Source organism: Erigeron canadensis, chromosome 2 (genome assembly GCF_010389155.1).
Source record: "Erigeron canadensis isolate Cc75 chromosome 2, C_canadensis_v1, whole genome shotgun sequence".
NCBI lineage: Eukaryota > Viridiplantae > Streptophyta > Magnoliopsida > Asterales > Asteraceae > Erigeron > Erigeron canadensis.
In genome coordinates, this window is record NC_057762.1 from 32,328,003 (window position 1) to 32,347,164 (window position 19,162).

At 34.6% G+C, this 19,162-nt stretch overlaps 2 protein-coding genes and 1 pseudogene across 3 annotated transcripts; 1 reads left to right on the forward strand and 2 right to left on the reverse strand.

Annotated features, from left to right (window-relative positions):
• Nucleotides 1–2,948: 2,948 nt before the first annotated feature.
• Nucleotides 2,949–5,102, reverse strand: LOC122589724 (uncharacterized protein At5g43822). 2 transcript variants are annotated; one of them, XM_043762051.1, is made up of 6 exons: nt 4,862–5,102; nt 4,663–4,781; nt 3,862–4,041; nt 3,681–3,737; nt 3,272–3,330; nt 2,949–3,187 (listed from the first exon to the last, which is right to left on the reverse strand). In XM_043762051.1, exons 1-6 carry the CDS (start codon nt 4,991–4,993, stop codon nt 3,144–3,146), a joined length of 591 nt encoding a protein of 196 aa, XP_043617986.1. In that variant the 5' UTR covers nt 4,994–5,102; the 3' UTR covers nt 2,949–3,143. The 2 variants fall into 2 exon arrangements, with proteins under 2 accessions (XP_043617986.1, XP_043617985.1); XM_043762050.1 differs by having other exon boundaries at nt 3,272–3,336.
• A 994-nt stretch (nt 5,103–6,096) lies between these two features.
• LOC122588093 lies at nt 6,097–11,794 on the forward strand (annotated as a pseudogene).
• A 2,966-nt stretch (nt 11,795–14,760) lies between these two features.
• On the reverse strand, nt 14,761–16,362 carry LOC122588094 (pentatricopeptide repeat-containing protein At1g63130, mitochondrial-like). The gene has a single exon (XM_043760234.1). It carries the CDS (start codon nt 16,360–16,362, stop codon nt 14,761–14,763), a length of 1,602 nt encoding a protein of 533 aa, XP_043616169.1.
• Nucleotides 16,363–19,162: the final 2,800 nt, after the last annotated feature.

Sequence of the window (19,162 nt, forward strand, 5' to 3'; positions counted from 1 at the left end):
AAACTCTTTCTCTTTCACTTCACTTCACTTCACTTCACTTCTTGAAGGTGAATTATGGGTTGTGGTTAACTCCGGCAGTTCTTACTACTTTGGCTGTTGTACCCTGGGAAACTGACGGGTTCACTTGGGTGGCCCGAAATCAGTTTGAAGGGACCTTGGTTTAACCATATCCTCAGCCCGTTTTTCCCTTTCTTTCTGTTTTTGTATTGTTTCTTTTTTGCTTTTTTGTATTGTTTAGTAGTACTTAATTTACTTGTAATTTTGTGTTGTAATTCGAATGTATCTTCAATAAAAATATTGTGTTCTTGAATGGTGCTCCAACAATATTATCTTTGGAGACCTTGGAAAGTATCATGTTGTGGTAGCCTTTATGCAGTTCTGATTGTGTTGATTATTTCAGGTACCTCTGTTGTTGGTTCAAAAAAATTTTACACAGATATTTTTGACCATCAATGTTAAACCGTTTAATAGGTATAATTTAACCCAGAAAATTTCATCTCTTTAAATATTCATATGCACATTTAATTTGGTTGTGTATCCTACCACATTTCACTGCAGTCTTCTTTTGAGTCGTGAATGCTGTTCATTCAGCAACGGGGAATATGTGAAAACAGGACTTGATGAATCAAAAGACTGGTGTTATAATGCAACAGATGAGGTATTCTAGGAGTGTTTTTTTCATGCTGTTTGATACTTCTATTTTAGAGGTGGCAGGTTCCACCCTTTTGCTTTATACTGCTCAATTTGGGCTAAGTAATCTCTTTAACGCATCAGACTGGACCAGTTCGACGCAATACAAAAGACATACCTGTTTGACCTGTCACCCAATCTGACAATTTAGTCACCTCTACTCCTATTTGCTAAACAAGAAAACAAACTGCAGTATGCAGGTTCGGCTTGGGATGAACTTCAACATATACGACAAGCAATAGGGTTTTTGGTATATTATCATCTTTTCCACAGGACTTTAGTTGTGTTTAAGGACAGAATTGAGATAAATATGTGTCTAAAATATATATCTGTGCAACTGATTTCAGGTTATTGGTCAAAAGCCAGAGAAAACCCTGGAAGAAATCAGTCATGGTCTTTGTCCCGTGAGTTATAATGTTAAACAACAAAATTTGCTATAATCTTACATTTCTCTCATGTCTTAACCACCACTTCTTTGTCCTAAAGGTTCTTAGTGTACTACAGCTATACCGGATCAGTACAATGTACTGGGATGACAAACACAGCGTGCATAGTGTCTCCCAGGATGTAAGCCGAATATGTGGCATTAGAAGCAATTTTGACACATTTACTGATGAATGGTTTGATTTGGGCTGGAGTGTCTCGACCCGATTAAATTTTCTATAATAAAAATATATAAGAGCAGAACAGATCAAATGGGTTAAAAGTCTCTTATATTTCATTTTTTAATGCATACAACCCTCTAAATTGTGTTATATTGAAAATTTTATATCGTTATAGTATCTTACCTGTTCTTTGTAAAAAAATTACAAAAGTATTTGCAGGTCAACCCAACCCAATCTGCCTGTTTTGACCCATCCAAAATGACTAATTCAATTGTTATAGCAAGGATGGGTTGGTTTCCTATCTCACCTAACCCGCCCCTTTGACATGTCAATATTATCTTCTAGGTTATATCCAACATGAGGGTGATAATGACTGAAGAAAGCAACAACTCAATAAGCAGTTCATTCCTGTTGGATGATGATTCGAGGTTACTTTTGTTTACCTATTACTTTTTTTTTTTTTTTTTATCAATCTGTGGTTACACTCCTTCATCGGAGTCTTCATATTTCGCATTCTCTGTTGCTCATTTCTCTGCAATATTTACTCAGATCTAGATGTGGCAAAATGCATGAGTCGAATTGGGCCGACCTATCAAAACTCTTTTGTCTACTTTTAAATGTTATAAATACATAAACCATATAATTTATTTATTTAATTAAGCGACTTAAGGGACTTTAAGCATTTGAAAACACATTAGATGTCGTTTTGACCTGTTTCACCTCGTTACCCATATGTCCCAGATGTACATCCCATATTGAACAATTATTAGGTAATTAGTTTGAAACATGCACCTCTACGCAAAACCATCATACTTGAGCTTTTGTTGTTTTGAATAGCACAACCTTGGATTGCCCTTAGTTGTATGTAATAGTGATGATAAGGGATTTAAATTAAATTTTTATTTACTCTTTGTTGTTTCTGATGTTTTCCCATGGTTTTCTTCTGCAGCGTTCCATTTTCCGTTGATGACATATCACAGTCAATGAAAAAAATAGAGATCTCAGACGTCGAGCCACCACCTTTAATCCGTGACAATTCGGAATTTAGTTTTTTGTTGCCACGGACTGACTAACTGTCATTTTTTTCATACTGGATGATTCTCCTTGGCACTCTTCGGAGTCATATACGGGTTTAACCCATATTCAACTTCATCTTTGGTGAATATTTTTTTGCAATAAGAGAAGAATGTGTGTTGTGAAGAACTGTGACTGACCAAACTAGAGAAAGAAACATTGCTTCAGGCAATACCACCATATCAATGGGCTGCAACTTTCTTATCCATCATTGCCCTTTCTTTTGGCGCCCATATATGTATATACAGTGGGTTCCATGACTATCTAATTTCATTTATTGTATATGTTTATAGTGTGAAAATTTACCAATTCGCACATCAAAAAGGGCATGAATGGTATTTGATCTATATTCGATACATGTTCAGGACTTTGGATTGTTCTGTTTTCCCAAAAGGGTGGTTTTATCTTGAACTCTTGGTTGATACTATAGTAGTCTAAAATCAGCAAGATACTTCATTTTATGTGTTCTTACTCTATAGACAATTCGGATGTTACGTTTAACAGTGTGAGTAGATGTTTAACATAGATAAAAACTGGTATACTGGATTGTGTTTTTATAGAGTAGCTATTAATACAGTATTGTACCAAATTTAATGATATTTAATAACAAGATATTGGTCAACAAAAATGTTTCATTACTGTCAATCCCAACACTTGGTTTGAAAAAAGAAAATAATAGTAACGAAAAAACTAATACTAATAGGCTAATAGCTCAACAATCTAACTATTTCAATTCCTGACCTATTCATAAATGCTCAATGATTCTTGATGCCATCAGCAAATTTCCTCGGCAAATATGACATCATATATGGATTGAACTGCACAAACAACAAACATCTGTTCAGCTCCAAGGACTTACAAAGACTAGATCACCATCATTCTTCAAATCGAAGAACATTTACCTTCTTCTTTGGGGATATTAGGTTGATCTACCAACAGCTGCTCAAAAGCATGTAAATCGCTGGCACTGCAATCAAGTTAATCAAAAAGATACTTTACGCTAATAATGAATAATATTACCACTTTTCACATGAATTGATCAACATAATAATCACTAGTGATGAAAAAGAAACAGAAAAGGTGAAAGGGGAAAAAATCGCATTAGACCACATTTTGAAACTCAGATTTCGCCAATAAAAAGATTCAATGTCAAAAATGTAACTAATAAATAAAAATTGAGATAATGAGGTAAATGACTTATGTTGACCTGTTACCCAACCCGGCCATCTTTTACCACCTCTACACAAATGTATAAATGTTGCCTCAAATATATCCTAGAGCAAGAAAGACAGTAGCACAGGATTGACATACCTTGGCTTCAAGACAAGGCTAGGAAGTGCAGAAATCAAAGATGATTTAAGCTGGTACCTGGACCATTAGACTAAAAGAATTGAAGTTGCACATGACTACTAGTCAATATATAAAATGGCAGGCTTCATAATTATCTTTAACGTAGGCGAGTATCTAGTATTGAAAAGTGTATGTATCATACTCTGCTTGATACATCTCGTGAAGAAGTCGAAGCCCTTCCAAGCAGTCTGCAAGACTTGGTTTTATGCCAATTCTGTTATGCAATTGTTTCTTTGAAAACTGAATAGAGCCACCTTTCACTTGCTGCTTAGCATCACGGAGAGCTTTTGCAAGCGAGAAAACAACACTATTTAGTTCCTCCCTGACCACATCAAGATTAGTCAGCTAAACTTGTTTCAAAATCCAAATGTAATTTCAACCAATGAAGTTAATAATAAAAATCCAACTTCTTAATCCACAAGTGTTTTTAAATAACACAATTAATTTGTGCAGATTCAGTACTAGCATCTAAAAAATACTTTTCCCATCCCAAAGAAAACAAAACGTTTTACTTGGAACGTTAGATAAAACGATAAGGATAAATACAAGGTTAAATTTTTTTATCACTAGCAGTCGAAACTTGAATGAAGAAACTAAAAAGGAAACAGGTCAAAGGTCCCCAAAGTGAATATTTGATGCACAAATACTCCAAAATCCGTTTATTTAGATAAATACATCTTCATCAAAATAATGTAACTTTCATGGTAATAATCGACATGCTAACCGTTTATAAGAAACTTAGAAAATATATACTAAAGAAATGCTCTGGAAACCCAACCAGATAGCAAAACAACTGAGCCATTTCAACACCAACCATATTGACCCGTTACCCAAACCTGTCCGATTTACCCACTTCCCAATCTGACTAATATCCTGTTATGATTGCTAGCTTAATGCTTTTGTTACTATAAATCTCCTAAACTAAATTCAACACCAAACTTACAAAGATTTAGTCATCGAAAGCATGATGGTCTGCAGGGATTCCATCTGCTTGGTCAAGATACCATCTTTAACACCATCAAGATTTCTCAAGGAACCATATTTTTTACGATTTTCAAGCAACTGATCAAAGGAAACAAACAAACTCTCTAAGTATCATAATTTCTAAAACATGCATACACACACTACAGAATGTGAAGAACCTGTAACCTTCCAATGATGGAAGAAGCATTTCTAAACTGGGAAAGCAATCGAGCTTGGTGCTCGTCCCATCTATCCATGTCCTCTCTCACTCTCCTAAATTTCTGCTGATACTTTTTCACCATTGCTTCCATTCTGCCTTTTATTAATTGTTAAAATATATATATGGGAATTTGAAGCTGTCGATTGGAGGGAGGGACGGAGGGTAAATTTTAGGGATTTTGACTTTTGTTTGTAGACATTATGTGTATTCATTTGGATTTTGACTTTATAAGGATTTTTGACTTTTTATTTCCAATCTTTATAAAAGCAAATTTTAAGTTGATTTTAATTTCTTTTTTTGTAAGGATTTTGATTTTATTTCCAATTTTAAGTTGACTTTTTATTTTTAGAATGTCCTAACTAATATAACTAGGGCCTTGCTAAACAAAAAAATAAGGGTTTTCGTTAAGGTGCATTAATTAGTTGTACACTTACCATAAAATTTAGGGGTGGATTTTTAATATGGAAATGTACAATCTTTTTATACACGTTAAGTGAACCCCTAAAGGTTTTGTTTAGCAATTTCCATATAACTAATACTATACTGGACATGTTATACCCTTAATGAAACTTATTACAAAATCTACTCTTTAATTTCTTATATCTACACTATCTTTTTTATATCAATAAACATATTATTCGTCGCCGTCATTCGCTGCAATCGCTACCCGGCACTGTCACTATCACGTCACCGCAATCATGACCGCTGCATTGTGCGGGTATTCCGTATTCGTCATAGTTTCATTAAGTAGCTCCTTGGTTTTATTATTTATTTAAGTAACATGTGTATGTTAAGGTGGCTAGAAAATATAAATAAAGATCGCAAGCCAGTATTTAATATATCTAACGCGGGAAGCCGGGAAGTATGGAGAGTTTGTGATGGTGTTGACTTTTATAGTAATAATAGATAAGATATATGATATATCCTTCCTGTATGTATGTATGATGTTGAAAGTAGTCTATACAGAATTACAGATCTATCTCTAGCTAGCTGAAAAGAAAAAAAACCTTTTTGCCCCTTTCATTTCTCTGCATTTGATCTTCTTTGATCATCTTTCTTGGTTGCCTTTTTTATAAAAAAAACACTGACTGATCAAGCTGGGTACTATAAAGTACATGATCCAATTCGGGTTTTAAAATACACTCATTGCTTCAGTTATATACAATATACTTCGTATATTAATTTCAAGTCTCCATGTCGTCTTCTTCCAATTTCAAGATAACCCATCTTATTAAAGAGTCAGAGCACCTCTGTATACCTTTTGAAGACATTAAAAAAGCCACTGAAAATTTCACAACACTCATTGGGGAGGGCGGATATGGCTTGGTTTACAAAGGGGAGCTCTTACTTTCTGGTAAGCATACCTCCGTGGCTGTAAAGCGACTCGATAATAAACTTGCCAGTCAAGGTTTGAAGGAGTTCATAGCCGAGATTGACTTGCTATCTCGTCATAAACATCCAAACTTAGTCTCCCTGCTCGGTTTTTGTGAAGAAGATGGTGAAAAGATACTAGTATATGACTATGCAGAGCATGGAAGCCTCGATAATTATCTAACCAAGGGTAAATCAAACATTCAACTAACTTGGTTGCAAAGGCTTAATATATGCATTGATGCGGCCCGGGGTCTGGATTATTTGCATAACCATGTAGCACAAAACCATAGAGTCATCCACAGGGACATAAAGAGTGCAAATATTCTTCTAAGTCATGACTGGAAAGCTATGATTGCGGATTTTGGTCTTTCCTTAATTGGCCCTGCAAATGAAAACGTTACTTTTATTATTATTGGTGCTGCTGGCACACGTGGTTATTGTGATCCAGAATATATTAGTACTGGGATACTCACTAAAGAGTCTGATGTTTATTCATTTGGAGTGGTATTGTTTGATGTCTTGTGTGGGAAGTCGGGCTTCATACATGTGAATAATAAATTACAACATCTAGGCCCGCTAGCAGAACGCTACTACAACGAAGGAAGGTTAGAGGAGATTATAGATCCATATTTGAAGACTGAAGTCGACTCAGATTCTTTGAATATGTTTTCAGAGATTGCATATCAGTGTTTGCTTAATGATCGGAAACAACGACCCTCAATAAGTTTGGTGGTACAAAAACTTGAAAAAATAAAGGTAAGTTCTGATACTTGTATCTATACTAGTCGTATGCCCGCGCGATGCGGCGGTGTTATGGTGGTGGCGGCGGCTGCGGTAGTGGTGAAGGAGGTAGTGTAGTTATTTTAAGTATATTTTAGGTATATAAGGTGAAAGATATTCAAATTAGTGAATAAGGGAAAATGGTAGTTTGGGTAGATCAAGTTCTTTTTTGAAAAATGTGTGTGTGTGTGTGTGGGTGGGGGGGGGGGGGGGGGGGGGGGCAAATGCTTTATAAGGTAGTATAGACATAGATATAGATAGATGTGCTATTTATTAAGTTGTTTTGAACAGATTTTTACCTACAGAGTTTACATGATACATGTGCTATATATGAGTTTGCTATATACGGAGTATATGTTAACCCATGAACCATAAGGATGTGGGCTCAAGTCTCATGATGGACAAGCTTGTAAAATGTGTGTGGATTATGTGTATCTAATTACTCTGCTTTACATAAATAAAACATTTACATATACACTAACAAAGATTATTCCTTAAGATTTAGATATTGATCTTAGCTTTTATGATCAAGATAAAAGGAATCATGTCACCACATTGGATCTTTTGTCTGAGATCCTATGGAGCAGAAGCAAGCTCTTTTGTCCATTGCCTGTATAATAATTAAAGCGTTACCTTGATTATGAAACATTATTGACGCAAAAATAATCAAAAATCTTTGAATAAACAATATAGGAGATTGTATGCATTATGGATTGAATTCAGATGCCTTTTGAACCGTTCACCTATTTGACCTCTTCCCCTTTAAACTGAAACCATTTCTTGTGCTTTCGAGATAAATCACCACCCATATCTAATCATTTATAAATACATGGTTGAAATTGCCACCTTTAGTCATTGCAATGTAGTTTTTAATTGAAGCCTTTTCATTCTTAGCTTTAACCATATGTTTTTATTCTTAATTACATATTAGGATCTGCATAGCGTCTCCATGAACCAACTAGATCTTTCAACTCAGTATGGCAAACCACAAATATCACTTAACGAGAAACAGATAGAGAATCAGGAGTTGCTTATCAAATGCATCACACAACATGTAGGATTTTCAAGTAAAAGACCGGTTGCAGCCTGTACCATATACAAATGCCTTCTTCAATGGAGATCTTTTGAAGTTGAGCGAACAACTATTTTTGATAGTATCATCCAGACCATAGGCCATGCAATCGAGGTTCAAACTATTCTCAACTATGTTGGCATTGATACTAAGTTTACCTTTATACCAAGTATCTTAAGTGCTTCTTTATTTTTTGTAATATCAAAAGATATCCCAGGATAACAATGATATATTGGCCTATTGGATGTCAAACACCTCAACTCTATTGCTTCTACTCCTGAGCACTCCCGCACCAAGTGGTGTCACGGCTGCATTGGGCCCACAACATCGTCAATCATCAGCTACTCTTTTTGGGGGGATGAATACTGTAATTTGATACTTATCTTTGATCAGTCTCCACTTCAGTGAACATTTGTAACTTGACCTGAATTGGCCCATGCATAAGTAGTAAACATTATGAGATTGTTGTTACTTAAACGGCCTTAAATGTTATGTTGTTATGGATTCCAGGAAGCCAAGTATCCTGCTTTGTCTTTTAAGCAACAACTTATGGCATATGTTGAAAAGATATATGAAATGATTCGAGATAATATGAAGAAAGAGATATCTCCATTGCTGGAATTGTGTATTCAGGTATTCAGACTCATTTATGCAGTTAAAAGGATGGAACTAGAAATATAAGTTTGCATACTCAACCATGTTGTATTCTTTCTTTGTTGCGCTAACTGCCATTTAATCAAAGGCACCAAGATCTTTAAGGGCAAGCTTAGTGAAGGGGGAATCACGAACGGTTAATACTGTAGCTCAACAAGGTTTGATTGCTCATTGGCAAGAGATCGTGAAGAGCCTTGGAGATTTATTGAACACGTTACAAATAAATCATGTTAGTGGAATTTGCATATCTTCAGCCTCTTAATATTGGTTTTTAATGTTGTTTTTAAATTTAAAATTAAATAAAGCAGAATGCATACTTTTGCCAAACAAAAGAAAATGCTGAGAACTGAGAAGTAAACTTTGACCTGTTTATTTTTAATCTTCGATGTAGGTTGTGTTTCATGACTAAGTATCATTTGGGTCAAACGGGTTGTAAGTCATCAAAGAATAACAGTATAAAAGAATTGTAAAAAAATTGTTAGCGGGCGACTTAACTTGATCCAATCTGTTTCGTCCCGTACTAGAAAATAGGCCAGTTTGACCTGCATTTGAAATTGTCCTGTGTCATCTCAAACTTGTTTTCGTCTTTACCTCATCTGGAAATCTTGACATCCTTTGAAAAGAATAAATATTTCCCCCCTTGAAACAATTTTCTGGGCGCCCAAAATTCTTACAAATATCTATTATGTCTTTTAGTAGTGGTAAATAGAGGCATCTTGTGTACCCCATTCAGTGTCATCTATTGTTTACATTACCAACAACTAGAAAGGTAGTATGGATAGGAAATATCATATTTGGAGACCTCAAAAAGTATTATCTAGTGGTAGCCTTTATACATTTCTGATTGTGCTGATTTTTTCAGGTATCTCCATTTTTTATCCGAAAACTTTTCCCGCAGATATTTTCGTTCATCAATGTTAAACTGTTTAATAGGTATATGTTAATCATCAAGATTGTTTATATCTTTGGAAACCCATATGCACAATTAATCTGGTTGTGTTTCCTACCACATTTGGCTGCAGTCTTTTTTTGAGACGTGAATGCTGTTCATTTAGCTATGGGGAATATGTGAAAGCAGGACTTGCTGAGTTAGATGACTGGTGTTACAATGTAACAGATGAGGTATACTAGGAGTATTCGTGCCGTTTGATACTGCATTCCACCCTTTTGTTTATAAACTGTTCAATATGGGCTAAGTAGTATCTGTAATGAGTCAAATGAGTGAAAAGTAACCCAAATTTTTTGCTTCTTTTTTTTAAAAAATGTTTGCCTTAAAACTTCCTGCATTATACTATCTAAAACATTAAATATAGTTAAACAATAGAGTAGTTTATGTTATCTTTTCCAAAACTAACAGCTTATTTTATTTGAACAATATTAGATAGTAAAGTGTTTCAGGTCAACCATGACCTGACTGGAACAAACAAACTGTTACTCAACCTCCCAATTTAGTCAACTCAAATTCTATTTGCTAAACAAGAAAATCAAACTGAAGTATGCAGGTACCGCTTGGTATGAGCTTCAGTTTATACGACAGGCCATAAAGTTTATGGTAAGTTATCATCTTTTTCACAGGACATTAGTTCTTGTTAATGACAGGATTGAGATGAATGTCTGTCTAAAATTTATGTGTGTGTGTGTGTGTGTTCAGGTTATTCATCATAAGCCAAAGGAAACACTGCAAGAAATCAGAGATGATCTTTGTCCTGTGAGTGATAATGCTAAACAACAAAATTTGCTATCATCTAACAATTCTCTCATGTCTTAACCACCATTTCTATGTTTTAAAGTGTCTTACTATAGATCAGCTATTCCGGATCAGTACGATGTACTGGGATGACATATATGGCACGCATGGTGTCTCCCAGGATGTAAGTAAATACATGGCATTAGAGGCAATATCGACACGTTTACTGATGAATGGGTCGATTTTGGGTTGGAGTGTGTCAACTGATTAATATATCTTAAAAAGAACAAAAAGAAGAACGGGTTAAATGGGTTAAAATTTGCCAAAATTTGGATCGTTGTAGTAGCTTTCAATTTCTTTGTAAATAGATTACAAAGGTATTTGACATGTCAATATTATCTTGTAGGTTATATCCAGCATGAGGGTGATTCTAACTGATGATAAGTACGAGCAGTTCGCAAGCAACTCATGCCTACTAAATGATGAATCCAGGTTAACTTTGTTTTTTATCTATATACTTTTTATCAATTTGTAGTTATGCTCCATCATCAGAGACCATTTCTTGGGTTGCTCACTTTTCCTGCAATATCGACGTAGATCTTGAGGTGGCAAGTTGCATGGGTCGGATTGGGCCGACCCATCAACAGTCTTTTGTCTACTTTTAAATGTTATCCATACATAAACAGTAAAGCGACTTAATAGACTTTAAGCAATTGAAGAGACATTGGATGTTGTTTTGACCTATTTCACCTCATTAGCCATGTGACCCCGGATACACATTCCAAATCGAACAATTATTAGCTAATTGGTTTTAAATTTGACCAATGGGGTGAAACCCAGTGGTACCGTCATCAAGTGACCACATAAGCCCACGGATGAAGGTTAGAGGTCAAGTTCAAAACTTGTCAAAGGCAAGTGAAGAAACTATGTCTTGTGATCCATGTGTGAGGATTATGACTTATTGGGCATGAGTTCTATGAGGTGTGTGCTCTAGGTACCAAATGGGTACATAGGACCAGAGAGTTTCCACCTATTTACTCTTTTTAGTGTTAAATTTACAACCATCATAATTAAGTTTTTGTTAAGAAAAACACCACCTTCGACTGCATTTAATTGTATGTAATAATAATGATAAAGGATGAATGTTTATTTTCTTTACTCTTTCTTGTTGCTGAGGTTTGTCCATGGCTTTCTACTGCAGCATTCCATTTTTTGTTGAAAACATATCAATGTCAATGGAACAAATAGAGATCTCAGACGTCGAGCCTCCACCTTTAATCCGTTGCAACTCGGGATTTAGTTTTTTGTTACCATGTGCCGACTAAGCTGTCGTTTTTTTCGTACTAGATGATTCTCCTCTGCACTCTTTCAAGTCATATACGGGTTTAACCCATTAATCAACCTCATCATGGCCTCTTGGGTCATTTTTCAGATATTATACATAATTAGCATGTTAGTTATGTTTACAAAAGCTATATTGTTTCAGCTTTTGGCAGAACCATGTAAATATGTAGCATTAAAGATACATTCTGGAGCATTTCAACCCGTTCAATCCACTTGCCTAGTTACCCTTTTAGGTATGATTCTTATATTGTAATACGTAACCATTCGACCGATTCAGCCCGTTTGAGATAACACAGCCCAAATAAACACATTCATTAGCAAGGTTTTACCTAACCGGCTTTACTTTCCAGCTTGTGCATCAGCTTTATGATCAGTAAATATGTGAACATCCAGAAGTAAACGGCGCTCCCCACACAGCATGTATCATCATACTTTCAAACTACACTCACATATCTTAGACAACTGTTAACATTGTCTAAGATACAGATAAAAATATATCTAAAAATAATACTATATAAGTACTGTGTTACGGACTTACAGATCGACCATTGCAAGGTATGGGACTTGTCCCATATCGGTTGTATGGGCACTAGTGTGGGTTTTATATACCAAATGCCCAAATGGGATCTCTCACCCATTAGACTAATCTTTGAGTTGTGTTCTCCCATTTGGTATGTAACAATGGTATTAGAGCCAGGTTGGAGTGTGGCCCACGGAGTGGTGGCTTGGATGGAGCCAGATGTGACCAACGAGGACGTCAGTCTTTAATGGGAAAAGATTGTTACGGATCGAAATCAATGTAAGGTATGGGACTTGTCCCACATCGGTTGTATGGGCAACTAATGTGGGTTTTATATACCAAATGGGCTCTCTCACCCATTAAACTATTCTTTTGAGTTGTGTTCTCCCGTTTGGTATGTAACATAATGTAACCATGAGCTATTGAATACCCATAGAAAACGAAACAAAAAGCATAAAGGAAGCAAGGTACCTTTGAGCTTAATATAAAGGGGCTTCTTCCCAAACGAACCAAACATGATCAAAGGTTCTAGAACGTACCCAATTGACCTACTCAATCGACAACAATGCTCTAGATATCTCCCACTCATCACTATCCCCGGCTTGTAATCCAACTACGTCCCTGCGAATTCCACCACCACATCAGTTTCAGTAAATCACTCCATTGGTACCCAACATACTAATCATTTACATACCTCTAACACCAACACCAATTCTCAACATATTCAAACCAAATACATAAACCACATCACTTAAAATTTGAAAAAAAGAAAACTGAGAAGTTGGCTTCATGTCATAGAAAAGTTTCATTGCAAAAGCAGCAGAGCTAGAACTGGCATACAAAAAACACAACGACACCACACCTTGAAATTCAGTATGTAAATGCCAAAATGAAAACATAAATAAAACTAGATTTTGTTTTTAATGTTATCAATACAGTATTTAACGAAAGTTAATGATATTTTAACAAGAAAATGGTCAATACATATGTTTCATTAATGTCAATCCCAACACTTGGTTTGAGAAAAAACAATAATAGTAATAGCTCAACCTAACTATGTAAATTCCTGACCAGCAACTATTCATTAAAGCCACGAGAATATGCGACTTAGTGTTCAACGCACTATGCACATTCTCAATGATCCGTTATGCCATCAACAAATTTCCTCCGCAGATATAAAATCCATGTATAACAATCCCAAAAAACCATATGAAATCCAAATATAATACTGCTTCAGAATGTGGAATTATTCACTCCATCACAGTACTTTTATATGAAGATAAAAACACAAAAACAAAAGGTTGACAGCGAGGTGGGGCAAAGCATGATGGGTAAACAAAATCATGGATTTGATGTAGCTTCTTGTTGAGTAATGGTTGTGGTCATAGTCGGCAATGAGGTTGGTTCTACAATATTAGGAGCTGCTGGTGTTTGTAATGTCTGGCTAAATGTTAGCCTTGGTGGAGGTGAAGTGTGATCCGTCTGCAGGATTGGTGTTTCAGGGAATGCACAGCACCATGGACGAACTGGACCTCCTTGGTTAGCTTTCTTGAAATTGATGCTAGTATTTTTATGACTATGTATAAACAACAATGAAAAAAGATCACACAATGCAATAATATATATACAACTGGATAATAGTAAGTGGTACCATGTCCATCAAACAAACAGTCATATAAATATCAACATCCATATATCACGACAATTAATCTTGAATGAGTAAATTAAACATTTGTATGGTCAAATAAAAGCATGTCCGTTGACACTTATGGTGATAATTAGCCATCCCTGAGAATCAGTTACCTTCCAATAATATTGCTAACCATCATTATATACTTCCTCTAATATGGTTCTGTACTTCTCTATGTATATGTGTAAATTGTGATTCTGCCATAATTCTAACTTGTTGCGTAAACTGCTTTATGCTTTATCAATTAACAATCTGGTGAATTTCAACCCATTTCTTTACTAGCTAAATCTTTTGATTTGATCCGTTAGCTATAAGGCATATCCTGAATTGACCCATTCAGAAGTAAACGGGTCGAAACTGCCACCCGCTATACCAACTAATGAAACAAGTATGGATTTTGTACAAGACCATACCTGATATTGAGGCATATGCACATCCCTGGCCTAAAATTAGTCTGCATAAGTGCTGCCAAATAATAGGTTTCAACTTGCTTCTGTTGCTTACTGATATGAATGCTACTGAAAAACTGTCTCGCCCAACTGGCTCCAAAACCCTCCCTCAAAATAAAAGAGCTTGCTGCTCACTTTTCAAGTGATGTGCCATCTACTCCTTGGCTCTGAATGGTTTTTCTGTTATATACTTTCGGGAGTGGATTTTGTGCACCATTTATAAACTTGCATAGTACCTTTCCACCCTTTGACTACACTTCCTTTACAACGTCTTTAGGGTTCTACAGGTTACACATCATAGCATTTATCCGATACTCCATGATATTGATCTTGAACAAAAGATTGAGCGACCTCCGGAGATGAATGCCCTAATTGTCCACAAGTCTGAAATCTTAGCAATAAGGCTTTTGTATATGCATCTACAGAGAACCCATTGTTCCTCAAATCTTTAAGATATTGATTTGCCTCTGACATCTCATTGTGCAGAAGACATCCCTGGGTAATGGTATTATATGTACAACCATCCGCTAAGCAACCACTTTCTTGCATCTTCAATAGCAACTCGTTTGCTTTATTCAGTTCCCCGTGTCTGCAATAACCATTGATCATGATAGTGTACGTATGAACATTTGGTGGGCAACCATCTTCCTTCATTTTCAAAAACAACTTTTTTGCTTCATTTAACTTTCTGTTCCTACAAAAACCACCAATCATTGCAGTATATGTACATACATTCGGTTGTAATCCTCCGGCAGAAAGCTCTAGAAACAGACCATATGCAGCGTCAATTTCCTCAGCTTTGCACAGCCCGTCAATGATGCTAGTATAAGTAAAGACATCGGGAGTCACCTTTGCATCATCCATCATCTTAAACAAAGCTAAAGCCTCACTAAGTCTTCCGTTCTTGCATAAAGTATCGATCAAAGTACTGTAAGTAACAACATTAGCAGCCAGACCACAATCTTGCATTTTATAAAAAACGACAAGTGCATCCTCTAGTTTTTCAGCAAGACATAGACCCCGGATAATAGTAGTGTAAGTAACAACATTAGGATTAATATTTTGTCGAGACATATCCTTAAACAGTCCCAATGCTTCGTTTATCTCTTTATTCTTACAGTACCCATTGATCATAACATTATAGCTAACAACGTCACGAGCACAACTCATGACATCAAATAAACTCTTAGCATCATCTAATCTATGAATCAAACAGTATCCATTTATCAAAGCATTGTAACTAGCAGCATCCGGCATCATCCCTCTTTCAACCGTGAAATCAAGAAAATACTGTGATTCATTCACCAAACCTTGTTTACACAATGTACTTACTAACACGTTAAACGACTGCAAATCTATTAACACGTTCCGAACTAACATATCATTCAACAATTGTATAGCTTCTTCCCGTAACTCAAACCTACACAGCCCCTGCATCAAGCATATATAAATAACCAAATTTGGCACAACACCTTTCTCAATCATTTCCCAAAAAAGACTCCAAGCACGACCAACTTGCCTGTTTTTACAAAGAGCGTCTACAATTGTACTATACACGACAACCCCACAAGAACCATCAATCTTCTGAATCAACGTTATCGCATCATTAAAATTCCCCATTTTACACAACCCATTAACCAAAGTCCCATAACTAACAATGTCCGGTTCCAAACCAACTAAAAACATTTCATCAAACACTTGGCGTGCGCGACCAAGTAACCCCTCGTCACAAAGTCCTCTAATCAAAATATTAAAAGTAACACAATCCGGCAGGTACCCAAGTTTCAACGCGTTACCAAGCACGGATAAACCTATGTCTAGTCTATTTAAACAACAGTAACAATTTATCACAATATTAAACGCGTAAATATCGGGTTTTATTCCCAACATGTCTAGTCTGTGAAATAATGAAATGGCGACATTGTGATGATTCAGTTTAACTATTCTTGTTAGTATTTTAGAAAAATGTTTTATTGATGGAAAAGGTTTTTGGTTAATGTATTTATCAAACGTAACGAGTTCATCATATAATTCTAAGTTGGTTTTTGGGTTGATTTTAGTATTAGTTATTCGTGAAGTGAATTTGGAAATGTGTTTTTGTGTTCGGAATAATGTCACAGTTTTCATTATTATGATGTGAAGGATTTTGATTGTGTTTTGTCATTTGAGAAGGTTAATATGGAGTGTTTATATATGGGTTTTAAAAGAGCATTTGTTTTGGATTTGGGTTTTGTGGGTTTGGTTATTGGTTAATTCTGTATTTTACTTTTACACTATTATTTCTTCATTTTTCATTATCCGTTTTTTTTTTAGTCATTAAGTGCTGAATGTATTAAGTGGCTGAATGCATTAAGAATGTCTGTATGTATTAAGTGAAATATAAGTAATTAGCGGTTATTTTTGTTTATTAAGTTAAAAAAGAAACATGAAATTTGACTGAATAATTAAGTTCTTAACTATTAAGTTTATTAAGTAAAAATGAAATGGACCTAACTAATAATAATGGGTTTTCACTTTTAATAGTTACTTTGGAAACCTGTTGTATCAAATCATCCTCGTAAACTAAACAAAAATATTAATTATATGTAATCCAGTAAAAACTGCATTTAACGTGTATAAAAAATGTCTATATTCACTACAACCAATATTGCATTTGTTCACATTTTTAGCGAGTGTGAACAAATTAAAAATTTTGTCAAGTTTTTTTGTGTGTAAAAATATATAGAAATGAAAGTGTGTATAACTAAAAAGTTAGCGTGAACAAATGAGATGTTACAAAATAATCATGAAAGTTCACACAAAAAAGTGTGAACTTTTAGTTCTACGCACTTTTTAGTGTGAAGAAATTTATACACACTTTCATTTCTATATATTTATACACACAAAAAGGCGTGACAAACTTTTTAATTGTTCACAATCACTAAAAGTGTGAACAAATGCAATATTATTTGTAGTGATTCAATATTAAAAATTAAGGGGATGAGAATATAAAGTTGTTAGGTACCTAAGCTTAGGTGCCGACACTCACATATGAATTTTTTAAACCATAAAAATCATATTTATTCATTAAACAATAAATAATAAAATATTAGTATGTGAGGAGTTCCACAGCTAAGCTTAGGTATCGGACAACCTTATATTCCCTTCTCCCTAAAAATTAACCCTTGAATTCATCTTAACTAAAGTCTTTGTGGTTTCGTTTAGCCAAATCCTAAACTAAATAATATCATTTTATTTTTAAAATTCAAGAGATTTAATGAAAACTAAAATATCTATGAAGGGACTACTAACAATCTAACATAATGCATACCCAATTAACCATTATAGCAGGTATACTCTATTGATGTCGTTTGATAATTTTTATGGTTGTTGTAGCAGTAGGTTTTTAATAACGCGGAAGATTGGAAGCCTCGTATGTATGATCTTGAAATGAAAAATAATTTCAACGAGTTAACATAGTGTTAATAAGTATTAGACTTATGCTCGTCTAATGCGACGCCGGTAGTGTCGGCAGCGGTGGCGGTAACAACAGTGGAGGCGGCAATAATGGCGGCGTTGACTGTATATGTAAAAGTAATTAATGTTAAAGGTGGTTGTGTAGTTATTTTAAGAGTTGAGTGAACTATATTATAACTAATTCATTAAAAGTATTATAAGTAAATTAAGTGAAAATATATAATAGTCCAAGTCTTCTATTGTAATCCTTCGGCGGCTTGCCGAAGGTTCTGTTTTATGTTAATATATTATTGGTTGTTCATAAAATATAGTGAAAATATATAAATTATTTAAATAATGGATAGAGGCATTTTTAGTTTTTTAAAATGTAAAGTTTAAGAAAAAAAAATGAATCATTTGTTTTATGGGGAAATCGAATATGTTGTTGACTGTAGCTTCCATGGCTATTGGCTACAGTCACACACACATACAATTAAATGATTGATCTATTATAAAAATGTTCCCCTTGATTTTCATGGTAAAAACATAAACCGCATGATGCAACCCGCTGCATCCAACTTTTCTCCTTGTTTTATTGGATAGTATAGATGTGTATAATTTTGAAAATATAAAAATTTATTACAATGAGTTATAACATAGTGTTAATAAGTAAAATATTTTCAGAATAATTGAACTGTAAAAAATTGATGATATTTTACATGTAATTTAAACCATGAAAAATATATTTTTAAAGCACGTGTCTTACATGTGACATTTATTATTATATTAAACGTGTTTTTTTTAATCAAAACTTTAATTTACTGTAAATATAATAGACCTATAATAATGTTAATAATTGTTTTGTTTGTTGAAAAATTAGGTATATATCTGACTTTTCAAGATAAAAAGATACATTTTCAAGCTTTAAAATATAAAAAATTTACAAAGAGTGTAATTTTTTATTAAGAATTATCGAGATTAGGTTGATGTTGAAAAGGTCAATCTCTTTATTGGTTTTTAATAGATGGATGTTGAAAAGGTCAATCCGACACAAGTAATACATCTAAACTTCTAAAGATTAATTTCTGGTAGAGTTTGAAGTCAACTATTGCGATTGTTTGCTTGTCGAATTTTCTCCTTAATTGACAAAGTAAATAATGGGAATTAGCTAGGTCGACAATAATATAAAATCTACTAGATCTATATATATATATATAAATCAAAGCACAATACCAACAAAAACAGCAAACACGGT

What these genes read in the sequence shown, in the direction of transcription:
- LOC122589724 (XM_043762050.1), bottom strand. Translation starts at nt 4,993, where the DNA reads ATGGAAGCAATGGTGAAAAAGTATCAGCAGAAATTTAGGAGAGTGAGA. An exon ending in CTTTCGATGACTAAATCTTT is followed by an intron (nt 4,042 to 4,662) that starts GTAAGTTTGGTG and finishes TGATGTGGTCAG; the next exon opens with GGAGGAACTAAATAGTGTTG. An exon ending in CACGAGATGTATCAAGCAGA is followed by an intron (nt 3,738 to 3,861) that starts GTATGATACATA and finishes CTAATGGTCCAG; the next exon opens with GTACCAGCTTAAATCATCTT.
- LOC122588094 (XM_043760234.1), bottom strand. Translation starts at nt 16,362, where the DNA reads ATGTTGGGAATAAAACCCGATATTTACGCGTTTAATATTGTGATAAAT.